The following is a 21,839-nucleotide window of genomic DNA, read 5'->3' as shown; positions in this document are numbered from 1 at the left end:
CCGCTTTGCCAGCTACTTTGGCGGCGCTTGATTCCTCAGTCTCGCCATCGATGGCACGCCGCCTGTGCTGTTCGTGCATGCCCTTTGAAGCAAGCAGAAGGATGAATCCAGCCATCGAGTATAGATAGCTAGTCGGCAGGCTGCGAAATCTCAAGGGAAGGCAAATTTACACGAAACACTGTGTGCGCTGTCTTTTCTCTCGCTCGTGAACACTGCGTTTAAAAGTGTTAAACATGAGCCTTTTTTTAATTTTTTCAAGCCGACTGGTAACGCCCTTTTTTCCTCACAGGGTGGACTCCGCGGCGTCGTGTGGGCCGACTGCCTGCAAGCGCTGCTGACAATGGCCGTTCCCATCCTCGTCATAATCAAAGTAGCCCACGACACAATGCGCGGACACATCCGGGCACAGCCCCTTGCTGAGCTTGATCCCCGACAGTATTACTTCAAGTACGCCACGAAACTGCCCTGCAGCGGTATCTATACCTCTGTATCAAATGCTTTGTTAAAAACTTAGTTAAACCAATTGGAACTGGTATTTATCTTTCCCTGTTATCGGTGTTCATCTAACGAGCAAGTGAGGACACTAAGCATGCGTGATTGCAACGTTTCTAGTTTGAAGCGAAGCTGGGGCAGAATTCCTAGTTTCGTCCATTTCAAGGGGCTCCGCAACACTTCCGATGAACGCCTTCACTCTTTCATTCGCGTCTGGAAGCACTGCGAAAGCTATAATTGTCGCCAGCACGGAGCGGCACTGCATGATTTGCTCGTCGCAGGAGGTATACGTCTTCCGTTTCTGCTTCGCTTTTGTAGCTTTCTTTTTAAAATCGCTACCGAATGCGTTCATTGCTGCAACTGCAGGAAATCCGGCCGATATATACATCGCTGTAATGTCGTAACCATAGCGGTCGAAGAACGCCAAGAGCGCGCACCAGTTTCTAAGTTATCTCACGGGCATAGAGCAGTAATTTTTGGCTGAGGTACTTTGCGACTCCCTAAATGAAGTACTGGGTGTGTTGGTTGAGTACGTACTGCGAGCATTTAAGATTCCGAAAAAAGTTGCCAGAAGTGTTTCAGGGTCCCTTTCATGTCCCTTTCAAAGTGCCCATTTCGACCGAGTCCGGATTGACTAAAAGCAGACGACCCGGATGCGACTAGGCACAAGCAGGGTTTCTTCCCACGTCATTGGCGAGAGCCCTCGCGAGTGCAACTACATTGAGATTGAAGTGCACGCGAAATGAACATTTTTTAAGCGAAAGCAACTCAGAATTCTGCCCCTTAAATGAATGGTAACATATTCGCATAACTTTGTAAATTATTATTTGAATGACACCACTGCACGAAAAAAAAATACTTTAACGGGTTTTTTTAAGGGCATATTGTAAGATTTTCCTTTGTAGTAACGCCCTACCCTGCCCGGTAAACCTGTCAATCCGCTTTCGACTATAGAACATTCCAACATCGACTGCTTCTGAACTTGTGGGCATCCGTCAGGCCACTGCACTACACTACCTTCTATCTTCTTTTAATAAATCTGCCAAATTGTTTCTTTACTGTATATGAATGTACATTGCAACTGCTGTTTGAACTGTATAAGGGGAACAGGCCTCGTCAAGCCCAAGATGGCTTTTTGCCTGTGTCCTCAGCATATGCAATGTTGAAATAAACATGGCTTTGACAAACTGAGATTTCCATCGCAACTGAGCCGCCATATTTTGCCGCTAGAAGGAGGATCTACGGTGCCTGCAGTCCGCTTTGTGCCGAGGGGTTTATAAACAACTCGTTGTAGCAATCAGAGAGCTCTGCAGCAATTCTCCAAGCTGTCGCCATGATGTCGGATGTCTTGATTTGATTTGATTTGATTGATTGATTGATTGATTGATTGATTGATTGATTGATTGATTGATTGATTGATTGATTGATTGATTGATTGATTGATTGATTGATTGATTGATTGATTGATTGATTGTAGGGTTTAACGCACCGACGCAACGCAGGCGATGAGGCGCGCCGTAGTGGATGGCTCCGGATTAATTTTGACCACCTGGGGATCTTTAACGTGCGCTGAAATCTCGTACACACAGGTCTTTTTGCTTCTCGCCTCCAACAGAAAAGCGGCCGCCGCGGCCGAGAATCGAACCCGCGTCCTCGTGCTGCGATGTCGTCAGTCAGTTGCTCCCAAACCGCTGTGGAACCATCGGTAAAGAATGTGCAGATGAATCTGCCCTATTTGCAGATGACACTCCGCCAACCGCAGTTCCGATCAAGAGCTCCATACAAAATAAGTCCTATTTCTGCACTGTGATTTTCAACAGTATATATATTACGTCACATATCAACGTGCGTGTCCGCACCGGCGTTAAAAGATACAACAACTAGCCTATCAAAAGGGCAACTGGATAAGCCTGAACTCTGAACACTAATGTATGTGACCCCATACACTCTACGAAATCCCCGTAGGTCATCTTTCCCACAGCGCTCCAGAATTAACAATCGAAATGGCCTAGTGTGCTAATTCGACGAATGGCGTGGCCGAGCATTCAATTTGAGGGAAAAAGGGCATCTGCGTAGGGACACTGCGTAATGCAAAACGCCACTCACGGCTTCTCTGCTGTCCCTGCGTCTCATCTCATGCGTCTCATGCTGTCCCATATGTCTCCCCCGCCCCCACCCCCTTAGTTTTCATTACGGCGCCGCTCCGGGCTCATCCTCGCCACCACCGACCCCTCTTTCACAACCGTTATCACAATGGTTATTCCCTGCGCCACCCCCGATGCCTCTTTCACAATTGCGCATTTGGCTGACAGCGGCCGTAGCGCCATTATCAGATGATTGCGGAGAATCAACAGCAGCGCAAATGGGTGTAAAAACGCCCGAAAGCAGCCGTCACCGCCGCCGTAGCCGCCTTGAATTCTACCTCGCCCACTGCGGGTCCCTGCCGGTTGAAAGCAACTTGCCCCGTTGGAACGCCGGCGTGAGCACATAATTCTTCTTTAGCTTGAAAGCCATTCCGACCGACATTGTCGTGTCGGCGCCCCTCTTTGACCAGCTGGCCATAGTTCTTCTGGTGGCCGCATACAAAATCGTTCTTTCTCCCTTGGCCGGTGTATTGGTGTATTTCTCGCCTAATTGCGCGTCCATCCCCGGTTGCCGGTTTAAGCGTGCACGGGTTGGGGCTAGAGGGAGGCGGCATGCACGCACAGCAGAGCCTAATGCTGCTAGCGATTACATACCCGTTGTGGTGGTGCGAGATTTAAACGTGGGAGTCTCATGGCTCAATGCGCCCAGTCAGCTGTCCTCCGCAATCGAGCGATTTGGGTCTGGGTTGGGGTGTTGCACAGACTGTAAGATGCGTACGACTGGGCAGCGAAAAGGACAACCACGGGTGTGCCACTAGTATAGGGGTCGAAGCCCTCGAGGTGTTAACTCGCTATAGGACGGACGCATGTCGCTCGCTTGGAGGAAGAAGAGCGGAAACTTAAGAAGCGTCAGCCCGAACAGAAATGGGCGCGAAAACAACGAAAAGCCGCTGCCGCCGCCGTTGCCGCCTTAAGTTCCAACTGGTCGTTTAGCTGCGAATCCTTCCCGGATGAACAGCAACTGGCCTGATTGTAACGACGGCGTGGGTCAATAGACTTGTTCAGCGTAAAAAGCTTTCAGAGCGACATGTTCGACAGTGTCTTTCACTTCTAAGCACCCGTTCATGACCTGTTTCCGATTTATGCGTACACGGGTTGGGTTGGGAGTGGAGGGGGAGGGCACGCGCAGCTAAAGGCTTCATGTCCTTACTGATGACATGTCCGTTGTGTTGGTGCGAGGTTTAAGCGTGGCCGTCAAACAGCCCAATGCGACCGTTCCGGTGTCCTCAGTGGTGAGTAGATTGGGTTGACGTGTTACACAAACAGTAAGATGCCTACGACGCCGGAAGCTAAAAAGACAGCTCTATGTTTGTCCGCTGGGATAAAGGTCGGGTCTTTCAAATTTCATTCAGTAAATTGGCTAGGTGTTGTGCTCAGTCTTAAGTTACAAACAAGCGTGTTTTGCCTCGTGCACTCCGTGGAGGGCATGCAGCTTCGCGAGTCATCCGTTTTCGTAGAGTGGAAGGGCACTAATTTTTTTTTAGTCAAATCATATGTTGTGCTTCGTTATACGTCAAATTCGTGCACTAGGCCACTTCGATTGGTCATTTTGGAGCGCTGTGGTGGAGACGACCTACGGGAACTTCGTAGAGCGCAAATTTTTCTGAGTTATGGTGCAATGAGAAGTAATTTGGGGTCATAAACTGCAGGCGTCAGTGGCTGATGCAGGACAAAAGGGTCCAAAAACCACCAGTTTGTCTCACAAGACAATGAAGACAACGAGAAGGTGGTTTTCTTGTGACGCAGAACATGGCTTCATGTGCCGAGGAGGCTAGAATTTTTGGCGGTTCGTCCCTTTGCGACAGGAGAGGTGGAAACGGTAGAGAGCACATCATTGCGAAGAGGCCCGGTAAAATTTGAGCTCCCGAGGAACATTAATACAAACTGTGACGTACGGAACAGAAAGGTGTACCGGAACAGCGACATTTGAAAAACATTACTTCCCTAGAACTTAAGCCTTGTTACAAATCATTACCATTTGTCGATTATCCAATAAAAATCACAGCTTCGCTTGCCACTTATACCTTGGTCAGTGTCTAACAGTTTTTTTTTCTTTCGGGATATCACCTTTTTCTATTGTGTTATTCCTTTTTTATAAGCGCTTCCTCTTCAGCCCAGGGAGCTCATGCACTGGAATGATTTTCTGTTAATATTGGTGCCTCTTGACTATATCAAATGTGTGATATCACACAGGAACGGATGTATATGAGTCATAAATTGTTTAGAGTTGCGTTTAATTTTCCCTTAGTCGCCTCATTTTGTCTTTCAGCATCGCCGCTGATCTAACCACCGACGAAACCGTCTGGGCAATATTGATTGCGTCATCCCCAACATTCCTCAATCGTGTCTGCTTGGACCAAATGACGGCTCAACGATACCTTGCAAGCAAGAATCTTTCGCAGGCAAAATTGTGAGTACAAGGCGTAAAATTGTATAATGAAACCTTTACTTCGTGTCCGCAGTTGGCTTTGAAAAAAATGACCACTGCGGAACTGAACCTCATGACGGAAACGGGGAAATGTTTAAAATAAAAGAGATTTATGCTTCTCTTTTTTACTGCGTGGGGTGTTCCTCAGCGTGCTATGCACTACATGCTATATTCCCAAATTTTTAGCGTCGGCAGACACTACTGTACGAAAACAGTTACCTATCTTCTTTCTAGAGCGCACCATGTAGTATTCATACATTTTTATTTATACAAATACGGGCGTTAGTGTAGGGGGAGGGGGGAGAAAAAGGGGTTACAAATGCACAAATATGATTGTCATCCAAACAAACAAATTGCGTTTCCCTAAACATGAATTATGCATCAAAGCGATGGCATTACTGATGTAATGTTTGAAAAACAGCACTTCAAAAAATGAAGATAAAGAGAAAAAAGAGAAAAAAAATGCGTATTCAGACAACAAGCCCATTAGCAGAGTTAACAATATGTAGGCTCAGCAAACAAAATGGCAAGATATTACTTAAACGTATAATTTTGCAAACCCTTTACAAAACAAGAGGGGGGAGCGCAGACAATTTCTGCAGGCAAAGTATTCCAGTCATGTATTCTTCTGGGAAAGAAAGCCTGCTTAAATGTGTTAATCCTGGAGATATACTCGCGAATCTTTAGACAATGATCGGTGCGAGGGGACACGTACGTTGGTTGTTTTAAGTACGTTTCCTTGTTAATGCCAGTTCTTGAGTTGCATATATTACAAAACAATGAGAGTCTTAGGTATTTACGTCTTTCTGCGAGTAGAGGTCATCCCAATCGTCGGCAAATGTCAGCTGATCTTTTAGAGAAATCGTAGTCGCCTGTTACGAAGCGGGCGGTGCGAGACTGTATTCTTTCCAGTGCGTCAACGTTTGTCTTTGTGAAGGGGTCCCGACACTGCAACCATATTCCCAATAGGGCGCACATTTGCTGCATACAAAGACTCCTTGACCTTAGTCGAAGCTTGCCTGAAATTTCGTCTAGAGAAATTAAGGACCTGGCTCGCTTTTATTGTCAAATTATGGACGTGATGGTTCCAGGATAGGTTATTGGAGAAAAGATTCCGGGATATTTAAACTCTGTGGCTACCGGCAAACATGCTCCGCCCATGTACTAGTCAACAAGCAGCGGGTGCCTTCGGTTGGTGAACCTTACCAGATCACATTTGGTCAGATTAAGCGTCATCCCCCAGGACTGGCACCAAGAAAAATCAGAGTTAAGATCGTGTTGCAACAACACAGTGTCGGCTGAGTTGGCTATATCACGATAGATTGAGCAGTAATCAGCGTACAATGTAGTACGACTAGAAGTGCAGGTTGCAGGGTCATTAATAAATATTGAAAAAGAAGTGGGCCCAAAACAGATCCCTGCGGGACACCGGACAACACAGAAATACTTGAACTCACGCCTTCAAGCACAACACACTGTTTTCTCTCGAAAAGATATGCATCCAGCCACTTCAGCAGTTCACTGGGCATGTTGAGAACAGATAGCTTGCGCAGTAACAAGTAATGTGGAACGGAATCAAAAGCTTTGCGAAAATCCAGAAATATATAATCAACCTGAGTGCCTGCGTTAATGGAAGTTGAGATGTCATGCCCAAATTCAATAAGCTGCGTGTCGCACGATAAGCCCGCCCTAAAACCATGTTGCATTGGGGCGAAGAAGTTATTGTTTTGTAGATGAGTCATAAGTTGGTATAAATTATGTGTTCCAGCATTTTACAGCAAACGCTTGTCAGCGAGAGAGGCTTGTAGTTAGAAAACTTGGTTTTGTCGCCCCTTTTAAAGGAGCCATGAAGACAAAACACAAGTTTGTGTTATTCGAAAGATTTCGTGTTTTATAGTGCCCCCAGCGCTTGTCCGAATGCAAACGATGCTTTAATCACTGGGAGATTAATTAATTTAAGTTACAATTTTGATTTTCCCGCTAAAACGCGCGTTTTCGTGGTCGGCAATGACATCACAGGGCCTTGTTTACCGTTAGTGAACCTAGATGGCGCCACAACAGCACGGCAAGCCGTTTTCTGCCCTTGGTTTGTTTGTGAACGTATATGTACCTGGCTTCTTAACACGAAAGTGTTTTATTCCCGGATACACGAAGATTTTGCTGACGTCATATTCGTCACGGAAGTGACGCCAGTAAAATGAAGCAAGTGGCCTTTAAAGGGTGCACCCCTGCACACAGGGTATTCTTGTGGGGAAGCAACCTTAAGTACTAAACAGTACGTTATACTTAGGGTTGTTCGTTTTCGGGTTTCATATTTTATTACGAAAGTGTTTTATGCCGCGGTACCCCAAGATGTCACTGACGTCATATCCATCACGGAAATGACGCCAGTACACCTTTGCCGAAGCGACCCGCCAGCAGGACGTAGCCCGCCAAGCACACCCACAAGACAGCCGCCGACCCGCAAATCGTGCTCAGCTGCAGATTTCGCTGCACATTTTACTTCCGTGTTTTACTGATTCCTATGACAGAGGAATCAACGAAAGTTTTTTTGTTCATGGAGACAATCGTTTCGTGAAACATGGTGCTCGCTCGACAAATACGGTCACGTAAGACATCGTCACTTGCGTCAAACGGCCAGTGTCGTTTGAAACAACCCCAAAGCCCCGCAGTCCTGTGCAGCTAAACCAAGCATAGTGCGCGCAGTACCAACAGCATTACGCATCGGTACTTCTATGCTTACGTGTGCTTTCGTGACTTCCACTGTTTTTCCCAACATTCTTAGGGCTTTGAAAAGAATGTGCCCTAAAAAAAGCGCAAATAGCTCGTTCGGCAAGCTTATAAGCTCTGCCTAATTAGCGTTTGCTTTTGCCGCCCTCCGCCAATCGCAGAGCATCATAGGTTCTGTTGCGGGAAATGAGCTAGTGGGTCGCATGGCCATTCCCTTTTTTCCTAATTATGTAGCTTATTTGTGCGAAGTTTACGTTAAAATTGGTGTCAGTATGATTCTAACGAGGCGATCTTGCGAATGAACCAAACTTGTGTTTTTTTCTTCATGGCTCCTTTAAATATCGCATTTACATTTGCATTCTTCCAATCAGTCGGCCCAGTCGAAGAGATTTGGAGCATGAAGGTTAGAAAGGGGGCTATAGACACTGCACAGTACTTTAAGATAAAGTTTGATATGCAGCCTGAACCAGGAGCTGAATGCATATCCAATTTTTGTAAGAGAGACACGATGCCGTTTTCTAATATTACTGTCTTGCATTTGCGTATACCCGTTAAAATTTTTGGCGTAGTATTGGGGTAAGCTTGACTATTAAACACGGATTGGAAGTACACGTTGAAGCTTTCGGCTTTGCCCTTTGTATTTCCTGCGTAGTTAATGTCATCCATGACGTTAGGAATACTAGCTTTAGATTTATTTTTGCTTTTGGCATATTTCACCGTCAATTTATGGTTGGTTTCGAACCCTATAGTCCGGGTGCGAAAAGTAATAGCCCTAGCCTGCGCGCTAAGGCGACGCAGCCACGCTGTCAATTTTATAAGACCACTGACCAGTAGAGACGCGTTATGATGCGGTCGGGAACTCAAGACACATTTACAATTCCGTTTGTTAATACCCTAGGCGGACGCTTGGGAAGTCGTTGTAATTGTTATTTCGACGGAAATGACCCTGTCACATATGCCCACTTTTCCCCCCTGTTAACCCTCTTATTGGGCTTTGTTCCTGATGTTCGTGCTTCATGCCGAAAGTTCCATATTTTCTCGTAAACGTTGAGTTTATCGAGCAAGGCTGGCTGGCTGCGTCCAACTTCGCATATTATGAGTATCAGTCGCTACCATGTTAGCACAAGATAAGCATGTACATGTGGCTATTTCTGGTAGTCTGAATGCCAGCCCTTCGTTCAATTATTCTTCAAGGACCAGCGAATATTTTGACTCATTGTATGCCCAGCCATTGCCTCCTGACACTTGTTTGCTGACAGACGGTTAATTCAACAAACGTGTTCCAGTTTCCTGCACGGGTCATAAAAAATTTTTCAGTTCAGTATGGTGATAAAAAACGGTGTTGTAAATTAGAGTTCTTCGCAAGTTTTCCGAAAAGACGACGCTGTAACGCTGGCATTTGTAACGCCTGCCTCAGGAACACGGACGCAACCCCCAACAAAACTCTTTCATGGCGAAGGATGAGAACAAATGTACAATGATGATGATACTGGTGCGCATTGTGCCAGGAGCTACGTCACTCTTATTTCCAATTACCAAAAAGAGGTATTAATAAGCATATGCATAAAATGCACCATGTGCTTTTGCGTGTTACAGATTGACATTTGAAAAAGTACTCTGCAAAAAAAATTAACAGAGGGCAAGAGTGTGCGCGTGCGTGTGCGCGCGTGTGCGTGTACGTGCGTGTACGCGTGTGTGTTAGGGAGAAAGATAACTACTTTTAGGGCATTTTCAAATGTATCCGTCCTGTGCAAATGCTTTAGCGTTATAAACTTATGATATCGTGTAGCAGACGCCGAAAAAGATGCATAGAGTAAAAAAACAAATAAATTACATTGCGTGCCTATCCGAAACCAGGAAAATAGCCTCGTTGAGTTGGGTATTGAGGAGGAGCTGCTGATTCTGCTGACTCTCGAATGCGATGCCCAATGCTTTTCAGGACTCTCGTAGTGGGGACCGTGCTGACGTGCCTCTACTATGCTCTCCTAGCTGCTGAATCTGCGGCTCTCAGTTGCCGCTATCGCGGCTGTGACCCGCAGATGTTGGGACAGATCCAAAGGGTAGATCAGGTGAGCACACATCAGTGACACTTGTAACTTTCCTCTCACTACTCCCGCTACTGTAAACAAGGACGGACGGGCCCATCTGAAGGGACGGGCACAACAGGTCGCACCCCGAACACCACAACGTATCCGTGGCTCTGCTTTGCCACAGTGCTCCTGAAAGGTTGTTCGCTGCATCTACGATATCAAATCTGAAGACTAATGTGGCCTGAAAAACGAGTTGCCCCAAAAGACTTGATCTGCGCTATGTAAAATCACGCTTGTATTGCATGAAATCAGGCCTCCCCCCCCCCGCCGCTTTTAGTCCGATAGTATGCTCCGCGTTGTCATTCGTCTGCTTTTCAGTTTTGAACCGAATGATTGGTTATTGAGATGCGTGGTGTTAGAGGGAACACAAGGGTGTTTTTTTTTTTTTTTAATTTGTCAATCGGGCAGTAAAAGACGTTTTAAGGTGCTAAAGAACTAGCCTTTCGAACTTAGCGTATAACAGGCAAAGTATTTTTGTGCCTTATTTATGTGCTTTATGTGCCTTAGAAACTTTTTGTGCCATTTATGGGCAAACAGAACAAAAGCAACAGCCGCGCGGCAGTCGCACCTGCTTTGCATTCGTCCCCACTCTGTCCGCGTCCGGATTTCATCACATGGCATACGCACGATACAATACTCGGAACTTTAACGTAACTTCACCATTGTAGAGAGTTCCTCGGAAGATTTTTTGAACTTTCTCACTTTTTTTGTGTGATGTGTCAGGCTTTTATTTCTGGTGTATTTGCACCATTAGGAAATCATCAAATCATTGATGCATCTCGAAGGTAGGATCAACTCAGCCTTGTACGAGACATCTCGTACATGGCTGTCATGAGTCTACAAGTCTCGGATAGCAATTTGAATATTGCGGCTGTGACAAAAACGTTTCGAAATTAAATTCTCAAAAATATATAATGTACGAAGCGCAGTGAAAAAATACCAGCAGATAGAAAAAACTGCGCCCCTTTGCTACAGCGCACTGAGAGCTTCTACCGTGTGATGATGATGGTTGGGTGTTAATGGCTCAAGGCGAACTGGGGCAAAGAGCGCCAAAACAATGGTTGTATATGAGAGGTGAAACCGTAAACACTAAGATAAGTCAGCAAAAACAAAAGTAAAATCAGAAAACGACAATGAGCATGGCTGGTGTATAGGGCCAGGGAGTGATCATGCGGGGTATGAAATTAGGTGTAAAAATTTAACTTCTTCTAAATATTTAAAAACGCACTTGACAGGAAACATGGGATCGTCAGACAGAAAAACGATGGGTGTAGTGGGACGTGTAGTCTGTATAGTTGTGGGAAGTGTTTGCGTCGTGTTGTGTGAAGTGCTTTGCACTGAATGAGTATGTGAACTACGGATAGGGCCCACACCTGCTACACAGAGGTCTTGAATGCCCCGTGAGCAGATACGAGTGTGTGACATGTGTGTGCCCTATCCGTAACCTAGCAAGATCAACTTCTGTGTATCTGTTGCGTGTGTCAGTGGCGAATGGTCCCAAGCGTGGTTTTATAACGTGTAACTTGTTATCTGTCTGTTCACTTCAGTATGTTTGCCATCTGTTGCGAAGTTGGTGTCTGATGTGTGGCTTCATTTCTGTGTACGGCACTGTTGCTATGTCCACTATATTCAAGAGTGTAGCAGCAGTGGCCATTTGATCTGCGGTTTCGTTCCCGGCAATTCTAGAGTGCCCTGGAACCCAACAGAAAGCTATTTGAAGGTTTGATGCATATGCAGACATGATAGCCTTAAAAACATGATTGATGACAAAGTTTTTCGAACGCTTTCCATATGCAAGTGCACGTACAACGCTAAGAGAGTCCGTGTACCGTGTCTAATAACAGGCTCTACGGTGAAGCAATGCGGTGTTTCTGGGCCAAATTTAGACATTGTTTTACAGTTATTACAACATTTTTAGACACAATGCGGCCGAATAACGTGTTTATATTGTTGACGGTCATTTCGGAATAAAAATATGGGAGTTTGGAAGCGAGTACTTTCGGAGCGCTGAACAAATTAACTTTGAAAAATTTGCAATATTGTTCCTGTTCAGACGTTTATCGCTGTGTAGGACAGGCCATATAAAAATACAGACTTGAGCTCATTTGAAAGGGTATTTCTTTCGGTAAGTTTACTCGGAGTATTTTTTGTTTCAAGCGAGAAAATGCTTGTTATATTAAGCGGCTACCAAGGCAATAGCCGGCGGGCCGTAAGTTCGCTTCAGCGCACCAAGAACCTCGGTGGCAGCGGGAGATGCGGCGGCCGCGCGCGTTTTGGGTTGTCACGTAGCTAGTTGCTTTACAGAAGTGCGGCTGGCTGGCTGGCAAAGGCCTCTGTCATAGATCGTCAATTATCCCGGTCCTGTGCTAACTGCTACCACTTTATCCCCGCAAACTTCTTGATCTCATCTGCCCATCTAACACTCTGCCGCCCCCTGCCACGCTTGCCTTCTCTAGGGATCCACTCTATTACCCTCAATGACCAACGGTTATCTAGCCTTCGCATTACATGCCCTGCCCACGCCCATTTCTTCTCCTTAATTTCTACTAATATGTCCTTAACACGCGTTTGACCCATCCCGCCCTCTTCTTGTCCCTTAATGTTACACCTATCATCTTCCGTTCCATTGCTCGCTGAGTCGTCCTTTTGAAAGTTGAACCCTTTGAGTGAGTGTCCAAGTGATGAGTTGAAGGAGCTCTTAAATTTCTCCCACGACGCTTCGTTCATGCAGATACATGTAGTAGATCATAGGTCGACAGCCATGCTTTGGGGCATTTCCGAGGCTGCGCACTCCACCGTGGTCGCCGACGTTGGTGTTTTACCATTTGAAAATTCTGGGTAGCAAGGATACACCTTTCAGGAAGTCGAGAGGGGAGACGGTCTTGTTTCACCAGCCTGAAATGTTTCCATACTTCTTGCGAACACGCGAAGTGTCATTAACAAGCGTGAACATCTTACCTCTGCTATTGATACGTGTAACGCCGACATAATATCATTGACAGAAACATGGTTGCATTCAAATGTTCATGACCACGAAATTTTTTTGAATCAGTCAAGTTTTAATATTTATCGACGCGACCGAACTTTGCGTCAGGGCGGTGGTCTACTGCTCGCAATAAGGAAATCTATACCGTCACGCGTCATTCATGTTCAGTCTGAGCTTGAAGCTGTCTGGCCATGTGTAGAAATTGGGTACTGCACATGCACCTTTGGGGTCTGTTACCGCCCCCCCCCTCTTACCCTCCTAGTTTTGTTTCCGAATTGCACGATGCGCTTAATTTTGTTACGACACGTCACCCGAATGCTTCGCTATTTTTATTAGGCGATTTCAATTTTCCATCAATTTCATGGACTGCTGTACCTCCGAAATGCATCCCGTCCTCTACTCAATGTACCGAATTTTTAGACCTGTGCTCTTTGTTTTCGTTGTCCCAACTAATTCTCGATCCAACAAGAGTTTCAAATGCAGTCGCTAACACCCTTTATCTAGTCCTGACTACTAACCCCGAACTCGTCCCTGAAGTATCGTACTTGCCAGGACTTAGTGATCACCTGCTTATCTAATTTGAAGTTAGAACCTTGGTCCCAAAAACGATCAGCAGAACCAAAGAAATACGCGATTACCACAATGCAAACTTTGACATTATTAACACCGAACTTTTCCGGTTTATTGGCCCTTTCTTAGAGCATTTTGACGAAAGAACGATTGAAACGAATTGGAACGCTTTTAAATATAAAGTACACGAGCTGACAACCAAATACATTCCCTTGCGCAGTCTCCGCTCTAACCCAAATGCACCATGGTTCAACACCCACTTTTCATTCATTTCATTTCATTTCATTTATTTGCTCCTTAAAGGCCCGAAGGCATTACATAAGGGGGGGCTTGCGCCAAGGTATAAGAATACATACATACACCGAAAATAACAACAACAAAAACAAGACTACAATAAAAGCAACATCGGTTAGGAATAGCGAAACTATTGTGAACATAATTACTCGAGTGAGAGAGAGAGAGAGAGAAAAAAAAAAGAGAGAACGTGACAACAGAATTTTCACAATCGATTCGGCAGGGGTATCACGTGAAGGCTGAAAGGTTCGCCGTTTCAAGTTTTTTGCGAAATAATTTTCGGTTAGGGCATGAAGCTATGTCATTGGGTAGGGAATTCCAAATTGCTATTGCGTGAGGAAAGAAAGAACTATTCATTGATAATGTACGGCACTTGATTCTAGAGATTGGGTGACTGTGGTTAAGACGGGCAGAAGCTCTTGGGGGGGGGGGGGGGGGGCGTCAATAAAGCATGTCGTGTTGTTAAACGGCTATTTAATCGTAAGAAACGTTCTTTCAGGGCAGCTAAGCGCTTTCCTTCCGACCAGTGATGGGCTTCTCACAAACTCGCTAACGAGTTAAAACGTGCGAAAAATAATTGTCTTCAACATACATTGCCCTCTATGCTTACTAACGATCCTAAAAAGTTTTGGCGAGATATTAATCCCCCAGAGCGTAACAATGTATACAGCTAGTCGATTCCAGTGGCCTTTCTATACCGAATGTTTACTGTCCATCCGTACTTAACAGTGTTTTTTCTCAAAATTTTTTAACCTCTTCTCGCGATTTACCTTCCTGTGAGACCGAATATCAGTACCCGCCAATGAACCCTGTCATAATTGATCCACAAGGTGTTGCCAAAATTATTGAATCATTGAAAATGTCATTAAGTCCCGGCTCTGACCTTATCACTGCAAAATTTCTTAAGAACACTGTATTGCGTTTCTCGGTTATTCTGGCTCATATTTTTCAGCAGTCACTAGACAGACACACGGTCCCTGCTGACTGGAAGGTCGGGAAGGTGGTGCCTATCCATAAGTCCGGTAAAGACCCATATCGTTAACCAGCATCCCATGTAAAATCTTAGAACATATCTTGTACTCCAACTTAGTAACTTTTCTTGAAACAAATTCTTTTTTTTCGCCTTATCAGCACGGTTTCAGGAAGACTTTATCTTGCGAAACGCAGTTACTTTGCTTCACTCATAAACTTAATACCATTCTTGTCCGTGGTTCATGCGCAGATTGCCTTTTTCTTGACTTTTCAAAAGCGTTCGATAAAGTATGCCATAAATCCCTTCTCTTCAAACTTAGCCAACTTAACATAGACAGTAACACTTTTTTGTGGATAGAACAATTTCTTCTGAACCGCTCACAGTACTTAACGTGTAATGACCAAGAATCATATCCTAGCCCTGTTCACTCTGGCGTGCCTCAAGGCTCGGTATTATGCCCCCTTCTCTTTTTAATTTATATTAATGATCTACCTGATTGTGTCTCTTCTAGTATTAACCTATTTGCCGATGATTGCGTTATTTTTCGCGAAATAATCAACGATAACGACACTAACATGCTTCAGAATGATATTGACGCGGTATCGGCATGGTGTAGGAAGTGGCACATGGAACTAAACACTACTAAATGTAAAACTATGCGTGTCTCACGGATTTCATCTTCTCCAGCCATTTATCATCTCAACAACGTCCCGCTCGGATCCGTAACGTCATATCGCTACTTAGGGTTTCACATAACGTCGTCGCTTTCATGGGCATTGCATATTGAACAAATAATTAACAACGCCAACCGCATGCTTGGATACCTTCACCGTAACTTTTCATCTGCTCCTATTTCCCTTAAGACACTTTTGTACACATCCTTGGTAAGATCTAAATTAGAATACGCTGCACCAATATGGGATCCTGGCACTGAAATTTTAATCAAATCTCTCGAACTCGTTGAAAACAACGCTGCGCGATTTATTACAGGGAATTACAGTAGAGCATCTAGCGTAACATCCATGAAAAATACCTTGAATTTGCCCCAGCTCGCCCATCGTCGTCAGTATTTTCGTCTTTGTTTATTTCATACAATATACCATCACAATCCCTACTTGCGTTCCATCTTGGTCTCTGTGCCTTCATATGTTTCTGCCCGCATTGATCACGGTCATAAAGTTGCAATCATGTCCTGTCGCACAAAATCTTGTTCTCAGTCTTTCATGCCTCGCACAGTATATGACTGGAACCACCTTCCCGGACCAATCACCGCCATTGAAAACAATCAACAGTTTCGCATAACTTTAGCTAACATTGTTACTTTAGGAACCACATAGACCTGTTATACACTACCTTTTTGCAGCATTGTATTATCTGTTCTTTTGTGTTTGTAACCCACTCCCCTCTGTAATGCCTCTGGCCTTGAGGGTAAAATAAATGAAACGAAACGAAAATGTTTTCCGTCCATGTAAAAAGCTGGTGGGTGTAAGTGTTTTTCCCTTGTAAGCACTCTTAAGGCCGGGCCAGAATTCCAATCGCTCCACGCTGCTACGCTGTCAATCTTGTTTCAAACTCTTTTTCCAATCGACGTTGCCAAAAATTTCCACTCGACCGATAAATTGAACTCATTTTCATGGTAACACAAATTTACAAAACTTTTCTTGTGCTTCTACTGAGATGATGCACCCACTCCAACATAGCGAATTTTCCCGACAGCAGAAAATACTTGTTTCAGAATTCTTAACGCCTCATCTTAAAAAGTAGCCATGGTCGCCGTCGCGTGGTCAAGGCAGTCCGAAATCACGAATGTGATTTTACACAGGGAGCCCAGTTTCTTTTGAACGAAAGGGTGTATCGTAGCTTGCGTATTTACCCGGCGGTACGATGAGGGAGCATCTTGCACGAGAAAACTATAATTCTGCTCGAAGTCCAAAAAAGAATCACCTCATTATTCTTCAGGCTGCTTTCCAGGTCCCTCAGATGCGTTTCTTGCTGTTTGCTTATGAAGTGGTGCAGCTTGGGCTCTTTTATTGGGTCTAGAAACTTTTCCAAGAACTTAGCACAACCTAAAATACTCTTTCTTGTCGGCAACCAACATCTGCTATCCATCCAGTAAACCCTGCTTCGCTGCACCATGCGCTGTCCTCACTAATTGACAGGTGGCGTCGCCTTTCAGTCTTTCTTGCTTCCGGTTTTATGGAATCATTCGGCCATCCTTTGCGACGCAGAGGATAGTCGAAAGGTGCATGCGGAAACCAAGCGTACAACATCGTGGGTACCAAACGAAGCATGCGGTTTCTCGAACTGCGTGACCGCCGCACCTCTGGCCTCCCGCTGGGGCACGTCGGTGCAGTGAAGCGGCCTTACGGCACACCGTCTCAGGCCAGGGGGCCGTTCAATATAAAAAATATATTTTTTTTTTCCCGCTTAAAACAAAAAAGCACTCCTACTAAACTTTCAGAAATGAATGTCCTTTCTGCGATAAGCGCCTGAACATCAGCAATATTGCAATTTTTTTCAAAGCGGATGTTTTTAGCGCTCTGAAACTATTCGTTTCCCGACTCCCATGTTTTTTTTTTCGCACGTAGAGTCAACAATATAAACAAGTTATGCCGCTTAATTGCCCCTAACAAAATTACGCCCACCTCCCCTCGCGGGAACCCTGGTGTGATGCGACGCTGAGGGGGGTTCAAGCGCAAGCGGAGAGCAACCGTCGACCGAAAGGCCACCGGAGAGCGGCACACCGGTTATATGCGCAGCGCGCCCGAAGGAGAGGAGACCGCGGAGAGAGAGAGTACTGCACATGCGCAGCACCGCGCGCAGCGCCGCCCACCGGCGGAGTGAGAGCGCGCTGGGCCGCACACCCGCAGATGTTGAGAGTGTTCGCTCTCACCCAACGTTTTTAGATTAGGTCAGTTTGCAAACTGCGCCTCGAGAGGCGGTACCATTTTGTCGCCATTCCGACAGGTGGCGCTGGCGTTGCGTTGAGATCTAGTTTGAGGAGCGAGGCTCGCCCCGGCAATGTGTTTTCGCTGTGCTGTTGGCGCTCGCCTGCTCGTCACGTCTGTATTAACGTATTAGCTCTGTGCTGTCATCATGCATACATATTTTAGTGGATCTCTGAAGTGTCGGTGCGGTTTGTTGACGTCCTGCGCGCCAGGCTGCCGTTCGGGGTTATGCTTCGGAAGCGGTCAAGTCCGTGCAGCGGCATTTCGTCAAAGCGCCCAAGGGCCGGTCCTGACGGATTGAAGGCGTGGGAAATCGCGATTCCGCGGAAAAACTTCAACGTTACGACATAGACATACATACGTTTGTGACATTCATTGTGAGCCTTCAGACGTCGTCAACTGTTACGAACACGTCGTGAACGGTCAAACTGTAAGGATACCGTAAAGCAGGTGGACTCTGAGAGACCGCGCGGCGCCCCGTATTTTCCCTGACATACCTGAGCATCTTTCGCCACCAAAGACGTCAAAGTCATGCCGAAAACCATCCAAATGGATGACAGTGGTTCCCACCTATGTTGCGTCCTGCCAAAATGATGGGCTTTTGCGCGAGGAAACTGGCGTAAGTGGCGCGAGTGGTGTAGAAAGCGCCGATGTCAGCACGTACGTTGGGAACTGCATGAGTTGTGGTTCGCAGTTATGCAGGAATTCAGCAAATGTCCGACATTTCAATCGTAGAATGTGAAGGCTTCGTCTAGCCTGGTTATCTTCTACAAGCTCGAACATTCTGGGTGCAATTGTGCTGATTGAGAAGGGTGCAGTAGTCGGGCAAAACTTGTCGGATGAAGTTAATTCAAGAGGTTTACTTGTACCGCCGTGTAGCTACAGCGATAAAAATGGGAATATTCACCCTCAGCTGTCAAGGCAGGAGAATGTAGCAACATTTATTCGCTACATTGTTGCCTTAAAGATCAGCCCTTGGAACAAATGTTACCTGTTTCCAGACGTTTCATCCGCAACAACTGCCGTGAAAGGGCATGCAGTGTGTGTGGCACAACATATTCACGGTGCTGTCAGATCAGATCCCTACCCGGCGCGGTGGCTAAGGCGCCGTGCTGCTGGGCGCAAGGACTCGGGTTCGATTCCCGGCCACGGCGGCCGCTATTCTGATAGAGGCGGAAAGCGAAAACACCCGTGCGTTCGAGATTTCAGCGCATGTTAAAGATCCCCTACGTGGTCAAAATTAATCCGGAGCCTTCCACTACGGCACGCCTCATCACCTGTGAAGCGTCGGCGCGTTAAACCTCTTATAAATAAATTAATCTGACTAGTCAAAACTGAGAAGTGTTGCCTATCTGTAGATTGCAAAAAGAAACGAGCAGGAAAAATCAACGCAGAAGACAGCATAAGCGATGGCTCAGCGGAAAAACTACCAGGCTAAACGCTTTAAAAAATCGGCATAAGCAGGGCCACAAGAAGATAAGTGAAAGCTAACGCTTTAAAATATCGGCATATCAGGACTACAAGAAGATAAATGAAAGTGTCTGTGACCCTAACAGATAGTCCATCAGATTTACGAACCAACAAAAAAGAATAGCAGTACGACAAACATTCTCATCCGAGAAAAAACGTTTATTTCTTTTAAGAAACCACATTTATACCTGTCAGGGAAATAAAAAAAACATTGGTTTAATAATTGGTTCAGTTTTCTTTGTTAACAGCGAAGCTGTTTAACAAATCATAATTTTTCGTGTCCGCAGTTAAAATACCAAGAATTTGCTGAGCGCGTGCGCGTGAGCGCGCACGTTAGCACTTGGTTTCCAATCGGCTCACTTGATCAGTTTTGTTGGGGTTGTAAATATGTTCTTGTGAAAACGTACCTACTGCATTTGCTTCCACAGCATAAATAAAAATGTCGAGGCGCCTTTTCTTGATTCCAAGTAGATGGCTGACTATTGTAGGCTTTCCCGCAGTTTCAGAAGTGTAAGACGTGTTCGGGTATGCTTTAAACATTATTGAGCTATAAGGGATCCCGTACTGGGGAAAAATAAATGAAAAAATAAATAAATGGAACGGGAAGCAGCCGAAGACAAGCGGACTGTGCAGTGTTTGCCTTGTCTTTTTTTTTTTTTCTTAAGTACAGCTTGTTTCTCGTTATAATGTCGGTAAAATTGTAAACCCTCAGCCACTTAAGCGTTAGAGTAGAGCGAATTTTTATTTCGCATGTCAAAGAAGAACATTAACGGTGTGCGGTGGTCGTTCACCGGCGCCTTTCCAAGCAAGGAGTAGCAGACGACGCGCCGAGACCGATCTCAACGCTACCGCAGCGCCACCGCCTGGTCGGCGACAGCACCGGCCCGCGCCGCGGTGCTTGGAAGGCCGCGCTCTTTGCCAACTGACCTAATCTAAAAACGTTGCTCTCACCTGAGCACGCGCCGCCGCCAGTGCGCCTGCCGCGGCTATGACGCAACACAATCCAACACAATCCACTTTAATCCAATCCAATCCAAATCCCATCCAATCCATTCCAAGCCAAGCCAAGCCAAGCCAATCCAATCCAATCCAATGCCCCTCGCGAGAGAGTGTTCGCTATCGGAGAGGAGAGGGGGTGAGCGGAGGAGAGTGCGGACGCCGACGACAACGACAACGACGGACGCACGCAGGAAGGACAGGGCCGCCGACAAGAGATGCTCTCAGCGTCGCATGTAAAAGTTTTAAAGGGGCCCTGAAAGGCGTTTTGAGCACACTAAATTGACTAGCGCAATCGTTAGATTGGGTCGTCAACATCATCTGTGCCAAGTATTACTCTTTTACGCGCAGCGGAAAGCTCACACTTTTGTAGCAAAGTTTGTCGCTTTTTTCTCACCCTTCCCTTCGTGTTTTTGGACGCCGCCATCTTCACATGTCTACGTCATCAATTCCCAGATGTTCGTCATGAGCTAGACATCCTGCTATTGGGCGGCTTTTTCACGCACTTTTCCGGCAAAGATATGAGTCGTCTGCTCAGCGTCGGCTCGCTGGCTGATCTGCCAGTGGAGTGCCGGAGTGCTTGGACATTTTACGACAAACGAAACAAGTGTAAACAAACGCTTAACCGTTTGTATTGAATGCAACACGGCCATAACACGACATGGATATTCTCTTACTTGAGTACGTTCCATAAAGAAAGCGTTGAAGCCCCGTGGCACTTCTTTCGTGCAATCGCAGAGAACGCCCTGAGCCGAATGCCCGGGTTTGACGCATACATTTTATTCAACTTCCAAACAATCCAGAGATGCGTTTCGAACGAACACAACGTCACAACATGCGTTGCAAGTCCGAACCGCGATTGACAGACGATGGGTTGCCTCCTCCTGCCCCTCGTAAATTCGGCACTCACCTCGCGCGCGGTTTGCGGGGACGAACAGCAAGTCACTTAACTCTGGCGCACAAGCCGAGATGGCTTTTAGCCACGCACACTGCACATACCCCATGCGAGGTTGAGTCGTACGCCGCTTGAGAAAGATAATCCAGACCATGGGAAGCACTATCCACCCGCAGAAGCACAACGTCGCATTTCATCGCGAAACAAAGGCTTCCACGACACACACACCATAGCCTCCTGTAATGCCAAACGCATCTCGCACTTCCAAATGGGAGTGAGTAGTATGCCTGCAGTGGCCATATGCCGCGAGGTGGGGCCCCAAGCTGAACCGGGATCACGCAACCGTAACTGACTTCCAGAGCGGTTTGTGCCTTGTTGCCAGGGCAACCGATGTTTGATATTGTCAAAGAAATGGTGCTCGCTCCAGTGCTAGAAAGCTCAGAGCCGCGGCGGAGCATGTTTTGCCAACGTTGCCGCTCTCCACCACGCGTCGCCCCAAGCTGAACTGGCGTTTTGTGCACGGGTTCTGTATCGGTTTAAAATGTCTTTTTCACATGCCGCCGGCAGGAATTACCACCGCCACAAAATAAGACCCGGCACCAGCGGGGCCACATCTGATACGGCGCTTTTTGGATAAACAGTGTGCTGTGCATCCAAGGGAGCGAGCGCATGATCCTGCCCGTGCGGCTGCGAGTTCGCCGCCGATAAAAAGTCGCGTGCCGCCGATAGCAAAGTTCTGCAGCAACGTACACCGCGAAAGGGCAAGTCCAGGCCGCCGCACACATGGGACCAGATTTTTCGTTCGCTTTTCCAGCCTTGAGCG

The 21,839-nt window shown here is 46.3% G+C and overlaps 2 protein-coding genes across 8 annotated transcripts in view; one reads left to right on the top strand and one right to left on the bottom strand.

Moving 5' to 3' along the window:
- Positions 1-21,839, bottom strand: part of LOC144152907 (zinc finger CCHC domain-containing protein 24-like) — a 349,875-nt gene that overhangs the window by 202,782 nt on the left and 125,254 nt on the right. The window lies entirely within an intron of this gene.
- Positions 1-21,839, top strand: part of LOC144152881 (sodium-coupled monocarboxylate transporter 1-like) — a 121,957-nt gene that overhangs the window by 72,591 nt on the left and 27,527 nt on the right. For all 6 annotated transcript variants that reach the window (XM_077684410.1, XM_077684419.1, XM_077684436.1 and 3 more), the window contains exons 5-7: positions 290-447; positions 4,906-5,046; positions 9,734-9,863. In XM_077684410.1, coding sequence (XP_077540536.1) covers positions 290-447; positions 4,906-5,046; positions 9,734-9,863 — 429 coding nt within the window. The remainder of the gene's footprint in view (positions 1-289; positions 448-4,905; positions 5,047-9,733; positions 9,864-21,839) is intronic.

This window comes from Haemaphysalis longicornis, unplaced genomic scaffold, assembly GCF_048455015.1.
Source record: "Haemaphysalis longicornis isolate Haplotype H1 unplaced genomic scaffold, Haemaphysalis longicornis Haplotype H1 scaffold_1, whole genome shotgun sequence".
NCBI lineage: Eukaryota > Metazoa > Arthropoda > Arachnida > Ixodida > Ixodidae > Haemaphysalis > Haemaphysalis longicornis.
Note: the sequence above shows the minus strand (reverse complement) of the source record. Positions and strands in the feature narration are given on the sequence as shown.